The 14,718-nt window shown below is 35.6% G+C and overlaps 1 protein-coding gene across 4 annotated transcripts in view; it reads left to right on the top strand.

Annotated features, from left to right (window-relative positions):
* LOC123323036 (serine/threonine-protein kinase Genghis Khan) overlaps nt 1-14,718 on the top strand; it is a 163,785-nt gene that overhangs the window by 115,635 nt on the left and 33,432 nt on the right. For all 4 annotated transcript variants that reach the window (XM_044911233.1, XM_044911236.1, XM_044911234.1 and 1 more), the window contains 5 exons: nt 89-297; nt 6,996-7,197; nt 8,954-9,046; nt 9,105-9,298; nt 9,994-10,268. In XM_044911233.1, coding sequence (XP_044767168.1) covers nt 89-297; nt 6,996-7,197; nt 8,954-9,046; nt 9,105-9,298; nt 9,994-10,268 — 973 coding nt within the window. The remainder of the gene's footprint in view (nt 1-88; nt 298-6,995; nt 7,198-8,953; nt 9,047-9,104; nt 9,299-9,993; nt 10,269-14,718) is intronic.

Genomic DNA, 14,718 nt, shown 5'->3' on the forward strand with positions numbered 1-14,718 from the left:
TTGAACTCACCCGTTTTTCTTGAGATGCTTGAAATATAATCAATTTTTCCATTCTTGTTAACATATTATTAACATTATCTTTTCTTAGTATCTGAAAGGCCGGCCTCCCAGATGTCTTACTTGGACCAGTTTTTAAAGGAAAATAGTTCGTCACGAGCTCAGAATCAGCAGAACTACGATAATGTTCCGTCGCTACTATACCAAGGAGGGTCTATAGAATCGGAGGAAGGTGACATCGAAGATAATAGAGCGTTGAGCTTAAATAGTTCAAAAAGTAATCTTTCTGAAGTCAGTGTGGTGAGTTGATTTCGGAATAATAAAACAATGGTGTGTGAATTAATTACGCAGGCCCACGAAAATAGTTATTTCCCTAACAAGTGTGGAAAGTGATATTTTCCCGCAAGAGACTTAAGTCGAGTGCGGAAAAGGCACTTTCCACGTGAGTTAGGAACAATATTTTTCCTACTAGCGTAAATAAAACACTTTCACGTTGAGTCTTGAAACTGACGTTAGAATTCAAGCGAATAACCTGTAATAACCGCGGTTATTGCTGGTTTTGCCCTTGGTTATGTCCCTTCACAACTTCTAACCTCAATATAATAACCAGAAGTTTAACCCAGCTCTCGAGTATGGTTATCTCAGATTACCTGCGGTCCAAAATGATGACGTTGAAGGGCTAGTTCATGACGTCACGATATTATAACCAATAGGCGATTTTTAGCGTATTAGTTACCGTTGTATTTTAGCATGAAACCGGTTATGGAGGGCAAGTGATATGACGTCACTAGTATTTACCGCAAATAACCCAGCTCGCGATCAGAGATATAAGCGGTGACAAGGGATTGTTTATTTGTCAAATGTATGACACGATTGAATGTAAAACGTTATCGAGGAATTAATCGCATTTTTCATTTATTATATTGTGTTCAAAGTGCTATTCTGTATAGTTCTATTCCTGCCGTTATATACTTTTGAGAACGAGTCCATGGACTTTACGGAATGTGGAAAGAAATAAACCATGAACCAGCCGAATGCAAGCAATGCTTTCTTGGAGGAACTGGATGTTGGCCACCAAAATATACCATTCGTTCATCAAAGAGAAGAATATTGATCTCCGCCACTGTAGAACCTAATTCTTGGTAGAAAAAACATCAGCTGCTATAGAACCCATCGCAGTTTTCTTGAACACCATTCCAGAAATAGTTCCGAGCATATACCAAGTTTCACCAGTATAACAGAACGGCCCAGAAAATGTTCATATTATAATACATGTGTTGAAGAGTTATTTTTTCCACATTACTTGTGCGAATACTATTGTACATAAGTATGAATAAATTATTCAAATATCTATCGTTCAGAACCAAAATATTCAGAATTTCACTCTTTTAAGCAGAAACGTTGAAAGAATATCATGGATTCATGGTATTGTATCCAGTGTTCATTAGGAATGAATGGTCTGTAATATTCTTTTCGTATCTCAAAATGAGGGCTTATACTTATACTTATATATACATTCGTTCGTAATATCGGACATAGTATCCATGATGAAGCAAACTTATTGCGATTCCATTTCATAATGTAGGAGAAATGGTCTCAACTGAGTACTAAGTTGAGGTTATTTTTGTTTTTACATGTAGGTACGATCAATCATTTAAGATAACTGATCTTATTTTTGCGATTCATACTGGTTATTCAAATCATTCTTCCCTCGGAAGAGTGAGGGGTAACCGCAAGATACCGCTAGTAACTAGTAACATAACCGGTAACACGCTAAAAATCGCTTAATAATGACCAAAAGCGCTTGAATGCAGTTGGTTATTGTTGGTAAATATCTATGATGACCAGGTTATTCGCTTGAAATCGATTTAAATTTTTGTGCGCTCAGCCGCAAAGAGAAACGTTTGAATTTTATGATTGGCGCATAGAGACATCGAGACATGCCATAATTTTATGATTGATACGACTCTTCAATATTTGCGTGCGGAAAAACCCCTGCCATTCACGTTCGCTCCGCGTCGTTCGTTCGTTCCGTCTTGCGGAAATATATCACTTTATTAAAATAACTATTTCTAATATTGGTAGAAATAAATGAGTGTTTTTCCCTAAAAGTAGGTTATTTGATTTGTTTCTCTGTGTAAGATGTGATATTTGGCTGCAATCGTGAATATAAACAGAACATATACTCCATTCACTTTTATTTTAACACTGGTTGACTCATTTCACTCTGTATAGTACGAAAATGTGGGGTTATGACGCTTGTAAAAACATTTTTGGGTTTTAAATCAGCACTATATTGTCCGTTCTACGTAAAAGACTCAGTAATTACGTATTTCTCCACAAAGTCAAATCGCTTCAGAAAATATCTGACAAATATAATTGAAGTTCATACAAACTGATTGAAAGCATACCAAATTTAGTTTTTTTCTGATCGAACCAATATTGAGCTATATCGCCTTAGTTACCATGTGTCATAACACACTCATATTTCCCTAGGGAAATATGGAATGTCAGTTCATATTTCAATAGGGCAATATGAAACGTCAAATCATATTTCTTTCTAAACGTCAAATCATATTTTATTTCTTTATTTAGTAACAAAATGGAAACTGCAATTGTTGAAATTTCCACTGAAAGTTTTTCCACCAGATACAAAGGAAGAAGAAATATCTTGTTCATAATTATTCGTCGACGAGACTACAGTTTTCTTGAGAACATTCCGTGCAGCAGTAGTCTCGGACGATTCTCCCAAAACGGTCTTCAAAGACTGTGATGCTGCGGATGGCTCTCCCTCCACACCTGCTATCATCTTCGCTACCTTATTTTTGTGCAGCATACTGTTAGCCAGATAGCCTTCTGCAACAGACGAACTTTTCCAACCACCATGTCTCTTGAGTGTTGTCATTGAGGCTCCCGCATCGGCAACCAAAGTCGCGGATGTTCGTCTTCCACAATGGCCTGTATACATTTTCGGATTATCTAATCCCAACCATTCAGCAACCTTACTCGGAATTTTTCCGAAGGTATTTTTGCCGACAGGCTGAAGAGTACACTTCTTATCTCTAAAAGCTACGAAGAACCTAAGAACGCCTTGCGGACGCAACGCCGAATACTCCCGCACCAAACGAGCAGCACCCAGATCTTCTTCATCAATTATAGTGAATATTCTGTTTATATCATTCTTAGTTTTTGAGACTTTAATTATGATTACCGACCCACGATCTTCGATATCTGAAGATAGCATATTCACCAGCTCTTGTGTTCTGCAGGCGCCAAAGATTTCCATTATTAAAACAACCTTCAAAATTGTGAATGTAAAATTCTTATCAACAGAGGAAATCAAAATGAAACTTTTACCTTATACATCAGAAAAACGTCATTAGGAGCTTCACTCAAGAAGGTCTTGAGCTGCTCACGGGACAACACAGCTGATTTTTTAGGAACGTATCCTTTATTTTTGTTCTCAACAAATGCTTCGACTTCATCGAATAATTTGACATCAGTTTTTTCCTTCAAATATAGCATTGATCTTAACATCGATAGTTTCGGCCATAACGTGTTTGGTGAATATTTCTGCGACTGGGGATCGAATGAATTAATCATACATCAAGAATAACAAGAATCAGAGCAACATACCAAATCTTGGAAATATGCTAATAAAATATCACCGTCCACCAAATTCTTTCTTTTCCACTCCTGAAAGCAATCGTACTCTCTACTGTAGGCAGCTTGAGATTTGGCCGGAACCAAAGATTCACGGGCTTTTGCCGATTGAGTTTCGACGTAGTTCGACATTATTTCAATTATTTTATTTCTGACAAGACGTCAAAATGAAACCAGTCAACCATGATTTTCAGAAACATGGCCCATAGCAACGTTAAAAATTTAATTATTACAAAAATATACAATCTAACAATGATTTCCCCATAACAGATTATTTCAATCAGAAAAAAACTATTGATTACACCACGGGAAATATGAATATATTTCCCTCGGTTGTCTATACATCCCTCGGGCTCCGCCCTCGGGATGTAACTTTGACAACCTCGGGAAATATACTGTTCATATTTCCCTAGTTGTAATAATAGCTATATTTGCATGGAAAATACAAGAGATCAGTTTTTAATAGTTATTTAATCAACAAGGTTATTAATAAAAGCGATTAATGATTGAGATATTTTAACGTGTGAGCGAAGCGAGCACGTTAATGTTCGAGATCATTAATCGCTCAATTAATAAACGAGTTGATTACAAGATTTTTCCGTCGACCACATTTCGAATTTAATGTGAAATCTTGATTGCAAAAATTTTCTATCGATACCTAGTCAAATTTGACACCTTATAAATTTTCTATGCTCATATCGGAGTTGTAGTAAATAGATATATTGATTACTCTCTAACCATCATAATTTTTCTGCAACCTCCACAATTCATCTCTTCTCAATTCACCCGCTAGGTACTACGAAAATCAATGCTACATAAAAATGAAATAATTATTTGGGAAGCTGCTGAATACTTCTATGTTCGATTACCCATGACAATAATGCATTAATAGGAAATTAATCAATAAGATGTCATTGAACTTGCTAATGCAGTGATGCATGCCTTAAATGAATGGTTCTCGAACTATAAAATGCTAAAAAACGAAGCAAAAAACATTGTATGATTTTTCAAAACGGGGGGGAGGTGCCTGACGTAATATGTATTGATGGTCAACAAATTTCTCACTCAACAACTCGTTTTTTGGGTTTGCGAATAGATGATAATTTGAATTGGAGAGATCATATAAACTATCTTTGTTATAAATTGAATGGTGTGATTTACTCCATCTGTATAATTAGGAATTATTTAGCAGGTCAATATCTTAGGAACATATATTCGTCATGTTTTGAAACACATATTCGTTATGGAATTATTTTCTGGGGAAGTAGTTCTGAATTTTAGAGAGTATTTATCATGCAGAAACGAGTATTGAGAATAATTTTTGGGTTGTCTTTCAGGGAAACATGCAGAGGAATATTTAAAAAATTTAATGTACTAACATTAACCGGATTGTATATATGTATAAATATACATATATTATGTAAAGTAGAAAACATTTTATGTATAAATCACAATTTCAGATGAAAATGATGAGATACATAAGCTGAGTCAGAGATGCACCTTTCAGCACAAATATGAAACAAGGCGTAATGATTTGATTTATCCGAAGCACAAGTCATCTTTCTATGAGAGCAATCCATTTTATATGGCAATTAGGTTATACAATAAACTTCCTACTAACTTGAGGGAAATTGTTAAATTCAAGAAAGAATTTGTTTACATTTTTGGTGGCACTTGAGCCCTATGTTTTGAGGGAATATTTGGGTTGAGGGGTTCAACTCTTCTCGCATATTTGATTTTTTGCTTTTTTAATTTTGTGCTTTCTTTTTCATTGGTACATATATTTGTTACAATTATATTCAGGACCTCTCTTCCTCGTGTGGCTTCTGACACACCTCTTCGCGCTGTTCACCGAAAGAACCGAGATTTCGTGAACTATTTTCGAACCGACCAAAATATTAATTCGATACGTCTGTGCAATTTTTTTTCGCACGAATATGGCAATCGAGCATATAGTATTTATCACGTTTTCATAATTAATTCTTCACTTTTCAAATTTTTCAATCGCTAAAGAAATTATAAGGAGCTGATCTGGTTCTACAGTTACAATTATTGGAAATATGTATTTATGGGATTTTATATACACATATTCTATGCTCGCCTTACTTTTATCGATCAAATCAAAGATTACTTCTATTCATGAAAGTATGCCAATTCGTTTAATAAACTCAATAATTAATATTTTTCAGCCATGTTCAGGAAAAAAAAGTAGACATCTATTTACTTTTGAAATATTCGATTTTTTTGTAATTCAAAGAAGATTGTCAGTGGATTTTACTTGAAAAAGTGCCTGTAGAAGGTTCAAGTTTCAGATATGTAACTTAAAGACAAAATGATATGATCACTGTCACGAAATCGTCAAAATCTCAATATTTGCTAATAGCTCAAAAGCGAAGTATGTATAGTAGGAGGTTACGGTTTCCACCATTGTTTACCACTCTGAAAAAAAGCTCCAAAACGAGGAATCTGTTTTGTTCTAGTTCTTCTGGTTCCCGAACCAGAAGCCTTGAAACCAGTGAGGGGATCACTGGTTTCAAGGCTCGTGTGTCAGCTACATACATTTGAGATTCAGCAAGTTTATCTTGTCTCAATCAAATCTTCAATGCTCATCTGAGAATTCACGCTTGCTGCTTTCCAGTCAGCTGCGAGAAACCCCGGAGCTTGACGCACTAGAGATTCACACTCTTGCTATCACGAGAACGTGCTAAACTGAATTGTCAAATTAAACTAACCTATCCTCAGTAAATATTATATTTAGTGGGGGAGGAAACCCTGGGATTGACGCTCCGCGTACTGAAACGGTCCAAATTAGGAGCGGTGCGACCCAGCCAATGACTGGAAAAGCTTTACTGGTTGCGGTGGTTGTTTTCCATTTTTTTCATTGTTGTAGAAATAACAACATCGAAAAAGAATAATGAATTCTAAATTATCATGGTATTGCAGTATCACTGAAGCTTGGTGTTCAAAGAATAAATGTATGAGTTTTATCAGATAGGAATTATTAGAAATTCTGAGTAGAAACTTCACTTTTCATCTTTATCTCCAAAACTAGGATAGTTTTTCCGTGAAAGCTAAAAACTACCACATAAAAAAAATCCGGAAATTAAACCGAAAGCAACTTTTTGGTGGTACTTCGAAAATTCAACTAAGATTTTTTACCATAAAGAAAATAAAAGAGAAAGGTTATTTCAGTGAAAAAGCTTTTTTAAGTTTGTTTGGGTAACTACAAAGGCAATCGATTGATAAATCGATTTCTGAATTTTATGTACTCCAAAGTAAAGTTCATTGATTGCATTAAATAAAAAGAGTAAATAAAAATGTTCACTTGTTTTCAGCATGAAAATCAATCTCCCATGAAACATAAGGCTCATCAATTTCTGGTTAGAACATTTTCCAGCCCAACCAAATGCAGTCATTGCACCTCTTTGATGGTTGGTTTGATGAGACAAGGAATGGTATGTGAAATATGTGGTTTCACTTGCCATACTTCATGCTGCGCTCATGTACCAGCTGTTTGTCCTGTTCCTTCCGATCAAAGTAAGTCAGCTTCAAGTGAAAAAAACAGCGTCTTCACATTCTAGGAATATTTTCACACTAAGGTTACTTTAACAGCTAATTGATGTCAGTAATGGAACAACGTTAGTGAGCGACCTCTGCAGAACTTACCGAATCCGTCTTTGTTCTAGACCCTCATATACCTCAATTACACACAGCTCACTTCCACTGCTACTCCCGTTGCGAGAAATATTTCCCAAAAAAAACTTACGATCTGAATTGAACTAACCAATTCGCCATCGTCAAGGCCCCAAATGGAGTACGCCCCATCGAAGAAAAGCAGATGCTGACCATGGTTTCGGTCTCATTTGATTTCATCAGAGCAACATAGCTTTTTTCTCCGATGGAGAACGTTTGGAATTGATGGACTCCTATTCAATACCGGCAAGCGCTACTGAGTAATATCCAGTAACACAGCGACTACTGAGTACTATACAGTTACCCAGAGCGCCACCCAGTATTGAATCGAACACCGTTTCACCGTCTCTCAGGCGCGATCATTCCTACTAATAAAAATAATGTTCTCGCGAGACCGTTGTAAGCAGAGCCTCAGCAGCTTAGTAGAATGTAATCACTTAATGCCGCCCGCGTTGTCGCTCCTTTGACTTCCGCACGTAAAACCGCCAATTTAGGGAGCGTAGAGCAGCGCGAGTGACAGCGGCATGAGCAGGAGAAGTGGTGTGGTTACATACATTCTGTTGCCCTCACTTCTCTGCTCTCTGCCGTGGAAGCGAGCTGAGTGTAATTGAGGTTATAGGTTTCAAGCTGCTGAACCTTTGCTCTAGTTAGAAAAAAATTATGGAAAAAAACCTTCAATATAAAATCTATAGTTAAGCAATCTTTTCAGGTAGAAAAAAATATAATAAAAAAAAAATTAAGACTTATCGAGAAGAATGAAGTGGATATCGAATCTTTCCCTAGGGGCTCCAATATCTATAGGATAGAGGGGCCGTGCGATATGTAATCTGAATTCTGAATGTTACAGAAATCAATTATTGACATTTGTTTTTTCTTCGATATGTCCAATTGAAAATTAAATTCTTCTTTACATATCGGAAACCTTTAATTATAGGTACTCTGTGACATAAATACAAAAAAACTGTTTTAATGAAAGTATGAAATGTTTTTGTATACATGTGTCAAAAGCTGCATTCGTAATAAATTCGCTAGCCGACTGGCACTTCGGCACTGAAGTTGGCACGAAATGTTCCATTCGCAATAAACTTCGGAATTCGATTGAACATATGTGCTTTTAATTTTGGTTTGAAGCATATCTATCTATCTTGTTTAACCTAACTTTAGGTAGAGAAAACTGGCAAGAGAAGAATTATTTAGAAGTCATCTTCTGTTTTTTGAAGTTGAGTCGATAAATTCATCAGAGATCACTAAATCAACGACTACAAAATACTCAAATGAGTTAAACATGTAACTGTTCAAAATCATTGCGCATGATCCATAGCCGGCGCGAAATTTCGTGCCGATGTGAGAGTTTACAGCTTGCAAAAAATTTTGTCGACTTCAAGACACGAATGGTAACGCCGCGTGCCGAAGTGCCACTCGGCCAGTGAATTGATTACGAATGCAACTTAAGAGTTACGTAAGCAACCAAAAAAAGAAGAAAATTATGTTGAACCTCCACGATGTTTTATGGACTCAGAATAAACGCGTGGCTGTAGCCGCTTCCGCCGCATGATTCGCACCCTGCTTCAAAGGATTCATGAAAAACTTGTTGTTCCAGCAAAGAGACCACTAGGAATTGATCCAACAAGAGGAATTGGTACGGCCTATGAGGGCTATGTGAAAGTTCCAAAACAAGGAGGGGTAAAAAAAGGTGAGTTTCGCAGATATGAAAAATATTCCGTAAATAATTTTTCTAAAATAATTTTCAGGCTGGGTACGTCAATTCGTCGTTGTTTGTGATTTCAAGTTGTTTCTTTACGACATATCGGCCGATCGTAATGCCTTACCAAGTGTTCATGTTGCTCAAGTATTAAATATGAGAGACCCCCAATTTAGTGTTAGTGGTGTGAAAGATTCGGATGTGATTCATGCCAATAAAAAAGACATACCATGTATATTTAAGGTATGTACCAAAAAAAGAAATGAGGGTATGGTCCGTAAATTAACCATGGTCTGGAAAACGGTGGACAGTGGTTGTGAACCTATACTGGTTACCTCAAAACTGGTAAATACACGAAACGCCTCGGTTCGTTTTGTTGTAATTTATGACTAAATATCGGAGTGTCTATCTTCTTTCTGAAAGATCTTATTGCATATCGTTAACACTACAATATTTCTGAAAGCTTGCATAAAACTGTTAATATTATTATTTTTCCGTCGACTTCAAGATAAATGTGATACTTTGCGTACTAATTCCCGAACAAAAACTATTTTTGATAGCAAATATTTTTCGTCCGCATCAGATACTTTTCGTCTCTAAACACTTTTCATCCGCTCTTTTTTCGCACAGTGGCCATTAATCAATTCCGAGAGCCAGGATTTAATAAAAACATGAATGCCTTTGACAATAACTGTCACTTGCTATTGGCAAATTGATTTTTTCAGAAATCTGCTAGATTTTACCAGTGAATTAAGAAAGTGGTTTGAATATTAGTGTGCATTATAATAAACAATTGGTATGCATATGAATAACACTCTTCCGATCGAAATTCTGTTAATTTGGTTAACTAACGGACCATACCCCTAGTGTAGCGTCGAAACCATTTCCTTACAACAATATTGAACAACTTCAATTCAACAACCACCATTCAACCTTAGGTGACTACCTCTCTTATGGAGCCTCCAGGACCAAGGAATGCTACGTTGATGTTGGCTGATTCAGAGGCTGAAAAAAGCAAATGGGTGGTTGCCCTTTCTGAACTGCACCGCATCATGAAACGAAATAGCCTTCCCAATACGACCGTATTTTTAGCTAGGGAACTTATTGATAATACTCAAACAATTCTTAGAAATGTTCTCAGTGCCAGCATTATAGATCCTGATCGTTTAGTTTTAGGAACAGAAGATGGAATGTTTTGTCTTGATTTGGACAGGTATGTATGTAGATTTTTAAATAAAATTTTCAACTTGATTCCTTGGTTCTAAATGTTTATAGAACTTGCTCATAGTCCATGAACTATAGTCAGCCTTCATTCAGCGGTTATACTCCGGAACTTTACTAAAATATTAAAATCATCTCACGTAGAAAAACCGACTATAGCTCCACTTAACTTCTACTTTGGTCGTAAAATATGGAGATTTCAAAAGGAATATTCGAAATTCGTATGGACGCCGTGGAGATGACTAAATAATCTTATCGTTCTGATGAATATGCTAGTTGGAAATGCAAATTCAATCTGGACATTTAATTTCAGTTTTTTTTGAGCATCACATACTTTTCCCTTATACGAGGATGTATTGAAAAATTCTCAGCCTACTATAGAACCAAACAAAATTTCAATGTCAACATATTTTATTATTCAACATATTCCATATTCTCCTCTAAAGCCCGTTTGCAACAGCCGAGAATTCTCTAGAAAATTTACTCGAGATTTCATGCGCCGTGAATTATGTACCGTTACATACACACTTTCGGTAGAATTCTCTGTTCAGTTGCGTACTAAATAGTCTCCGCCCTTTTCTTGCGAGAATTTTGTAGAGAATTCTCTAGAGAATTCATGCGCCGTGAATTTTTACCGCACTTTACGCACTCACGATAGAATTCACTGTTCAGTTGCATACAAAATAATTTCTGCCTTTTTCTTACCAAAATTTGGTGGAGAATTATCGGCTGTTACAAGCGGGCTTTGATTGGATACATTTATTACAGCGAACCTGCAACGTCTCTAGACCTTTAAAAAAAATATTTTTTCTTGCTCTGCATACCAGACCATCACAACTTTTATTACCTCCTCGTTGGAAAAAAATTAACGACCTTTTAAACTCTTTCAGTTGAGGAAAGAGATGATAGTCGGATGGAGCCAAATCTGGTGAATAAGGGGGGTGTTCTAGTATTTTGCAGCAATTTTTCTCATGTCCAAATTGACGTGAACTATATGATGAACGCGTTCGTATGAAATATTCAGTGCTTCAGATATCCGTTTTAGCCCAATGAGGGCTATCGTTTTTGTGCTCACCAGTTGGCGCCTCTGTAGAGTGAGGTCCTGAATATAGGCAAACTAATGCAAGATTTGTTTGTCTACGATGACGGGGACTTGTTATTTCACAGATCATAACATTGAAGAAATTGAATATAGAAATATTTGGTTACTAATCAAGATCTTGTTCGTCATTTTTTAACTTTTAGTTCGCGCATGTAAGTCCCTTTCTGACAACGATTTGGCTTCACTTCTTTTATAGCATAAAACACGTAATATGAATATAAGTATTATAGATATTTGGAGATCATAAACTTAATATTAATTATACAGGTTGGCCATTTGAAAACGAAACAGACGAGATTACAGACGAAATAAATTTTTTCGATAGAAATGCTCGGACAGGTCGATTTCTGTTTCGAGGGGGACAACTTAAGATGTAGGTTACGGACGCATAGCGCTTCAACCCTTGCTACTATAACCCTCACCCCCAATTTTTGAATAGGGAAGATGGGGTGAGTGATACCTCACCTTTCAGCACAGTAATCGTTTTTTCATTTTATGCATTAGTTCTCGAAATATTCTCAACTAAGTATTTGAAAATGAAGTGGTGTTTTCATGGCACTTGTAGTGTTTTTTTGTGAAAAATCGACATTTTGAGCTTCAAAACAACCATGACTGTGGCTTCCTTCCTCCAATCCACTGACATAGAAATCTTTAATCAAGATGTCGAACAAACAAAGCGTATTGCGAAGGAGCTCAATCTTGCTGAAACTCAATCTAAATTATCTTCGATATAATTTGCAGTATTTCCAATAACATGTGGTAACACTTGATCGATAGAAATCTCCAAAAAGTCCAAATACATACATATCTCTAATCAGATTACCAGGTAAGAAAATCAAATCATTAATGATGCCACAGAAATATTCCAGTCCCAATTCGTGAAACGATTTCCGACTTAACACGTTGACTGTCCCATGCATCACATATGATTCATAAAGATTTTCGCCAGGAGTCCATGAGTCGTATGTGATTCATTGATTCATTTGACGTTCAAGATAAATATGGTTAATCGGTGAATGTAGATAAAAACACACTGTATTTATTGTATAATACTTTGGCGATCGATTTCGGCTATGATTAAGCCATCATCAGGCCAGCTGAAATTACATTTTCACAATTTAAATAATGCTATTTTTATGTACATTTTTAATGTAAACGGTGGTCATTGTGAAAGAATGAGAGTGTGCAATCTTACCGTCGTTGGAGGTAAATTGGCAAACATATATGATGAGAAAAGATCAAGGATGAAATATGTGACTTCAAGAAATAATTTTTCTCTATTCAATTCTTTGAAATATATCCCAAACATCGAAGTTCCTGTCGTGTTCAATATGTGAAATGTAGTGGAAAAAAGGATATTAATTTGGGGTGTCATTTGTCGAGTTTCCGACGTTGTGTGTTGTGTTCGGGAAATATATCATTTTTATTATGCTGTTATCTCGTAAATTGAATTCTGTCATATCGTTTAGTAAATGTTGATTACTTCTGTACTTTAGAATTTCCAATTGTTCAAGTAATGTTAGTTTGTAATAATTATTATATGTATATGTATACTTCATTCAAATTTATTTTAGCAGTCGGTTGGCCATGAAATAATTTTCTCAAGTTTTTGTAACTAGAACGAAGTTAGGTTGGCACTCATGAAATGTCGTTAATGTCATAACGCCGTTGCCACAACTAATATCAATTTTTATTACGAAAATGCCGAAAGTGATTGAAAAAAGAGACAGGGTTTCAGGAAGTGCTATTTAGAATTCAGGTCCGCTCATTCAAATAGTTATACCCTGATATTCTAAAATCCACAATACGTCAGACGGTAGCGAACATATTCAATGTAAGAGAATAAAGAGTTTATATAAGGTTTCATCTGAATCTAAACGACTTAAATTTCAGCTGGATATTTCCACAATCAGAAAGATTGTGAATGTTGAGGATGACAAAGAATTTCCTTCTATTGGGAGACCCAAAAAAGTGGTGGCATTTGAGAATTTTATGTTTGAGTGAATTAATGCGAAAAGTTTACTACAGGATTTTCGATAAATGTCATCGGAGAATAAGTTCCCTAAAATGGATTTTTCTATTTCTCATTTGACTTGTCCTATTCAATGTAAATGTCTTAAGGTACTAATAAATACCTAATTATTATTATTACATCAATGTATTAAGATGAATAGCCACAAATACGCGCAAGTTGCCCTGTTACTTGTTTATTCATGTGAAATTTTTGTTCAAAGGTGAAGTTCATCTTAACTTGAAACTTCCTTCAATTCCTTTTACTTATATTGATGCAAGATGATTTTTGTTGAAGAATTTAACATTCTTGTAATTATCTGTTAATTCCTTCGGGAGATACCCATTCCCAACCACTGCATCATATGCATTTCATCTTCGGCTTAATATTTTTGAAATCTACAAATGATGTAAGCCAAAGAAGATAACAAACATTAACTCTCATCAAGCTAGTGCATATTATGATATTATACGGATCTCTTGTATTTTCCATGCAAATAACTGGAATGGGAAGCCTTCAATCAATTCGTATAAACTTCAATTATGTTCGTCGCATATTTTCCGAAGAGATTCGACATTGTGATGAAGTACGTAATAACAGAAACATTTACGTAGAACGGGCAACATAGCGTTGATTTAAAACCCAAAAATGTTTTGACAAGCTTCATAACCCCACATTTTCCTACTATACAGAGTGAAATGTGTCAAATTGCCATGGCCAACCGACTGCTAAAATAAAAGTGAATGAAGTATAGTATTTTTAAGTTGTCAAAGTCAGTGTTATGTTTATGTTCGTCTAGATGGCATCCTAGGGCTGATTTAGGTGTATCTCTGCGGTGTTCGTTGAATCGTTTCTTAACGTTACGTGTGGTAATTCCGATGTAAAATGCAGGACAATCTGTGCAGTTGATTTTGTATATTCCACTTTGTTCTTCTTTTTTGGTTTTTGTCTTATTGTTAACTAATAAATTTTCGAATTTTTATGTCGATTATTTATCAGAGTATAATCGTATTTGTTAGCAATATGTTGGATGTTTTCATGTAAACTTTTATAGAATGGAATGGATAGATATTGTTTTCTTTTTGCAATGTGGGGGTAGATTTTCTTAAATATTGTTTTTCTTTTGATTGAATGGTATATCTGATCTATATATTCTCTGGTGTATTGATTATTGAAGCCAATTTGGTATATAATATTCTTTTCTTTATTGTATTTTTCAGGGGATAGGGGAGTGTTAATTAGTCTGTGAAATAGAAAGTTAAAAGCAGCTCTTTTTAATGTTGGTGCATGTTACGAATAGTAAGGAATGATAATATCGGTTTGTGTAGG

Source organism: Coccinella septempunctata, chromosome 1, assembly GCF_907165205.1.
Source record: "Coccinella septempunctata chromosome 1, icCocSept1.1, whole genome shotgun sequence".
Lineage (NCBI taxonomy): Eukaryota > Metazoa > Arthropoda > Insecta > Coleoptera > Coccinellidae > Coccinella > Coccinella septempunctata.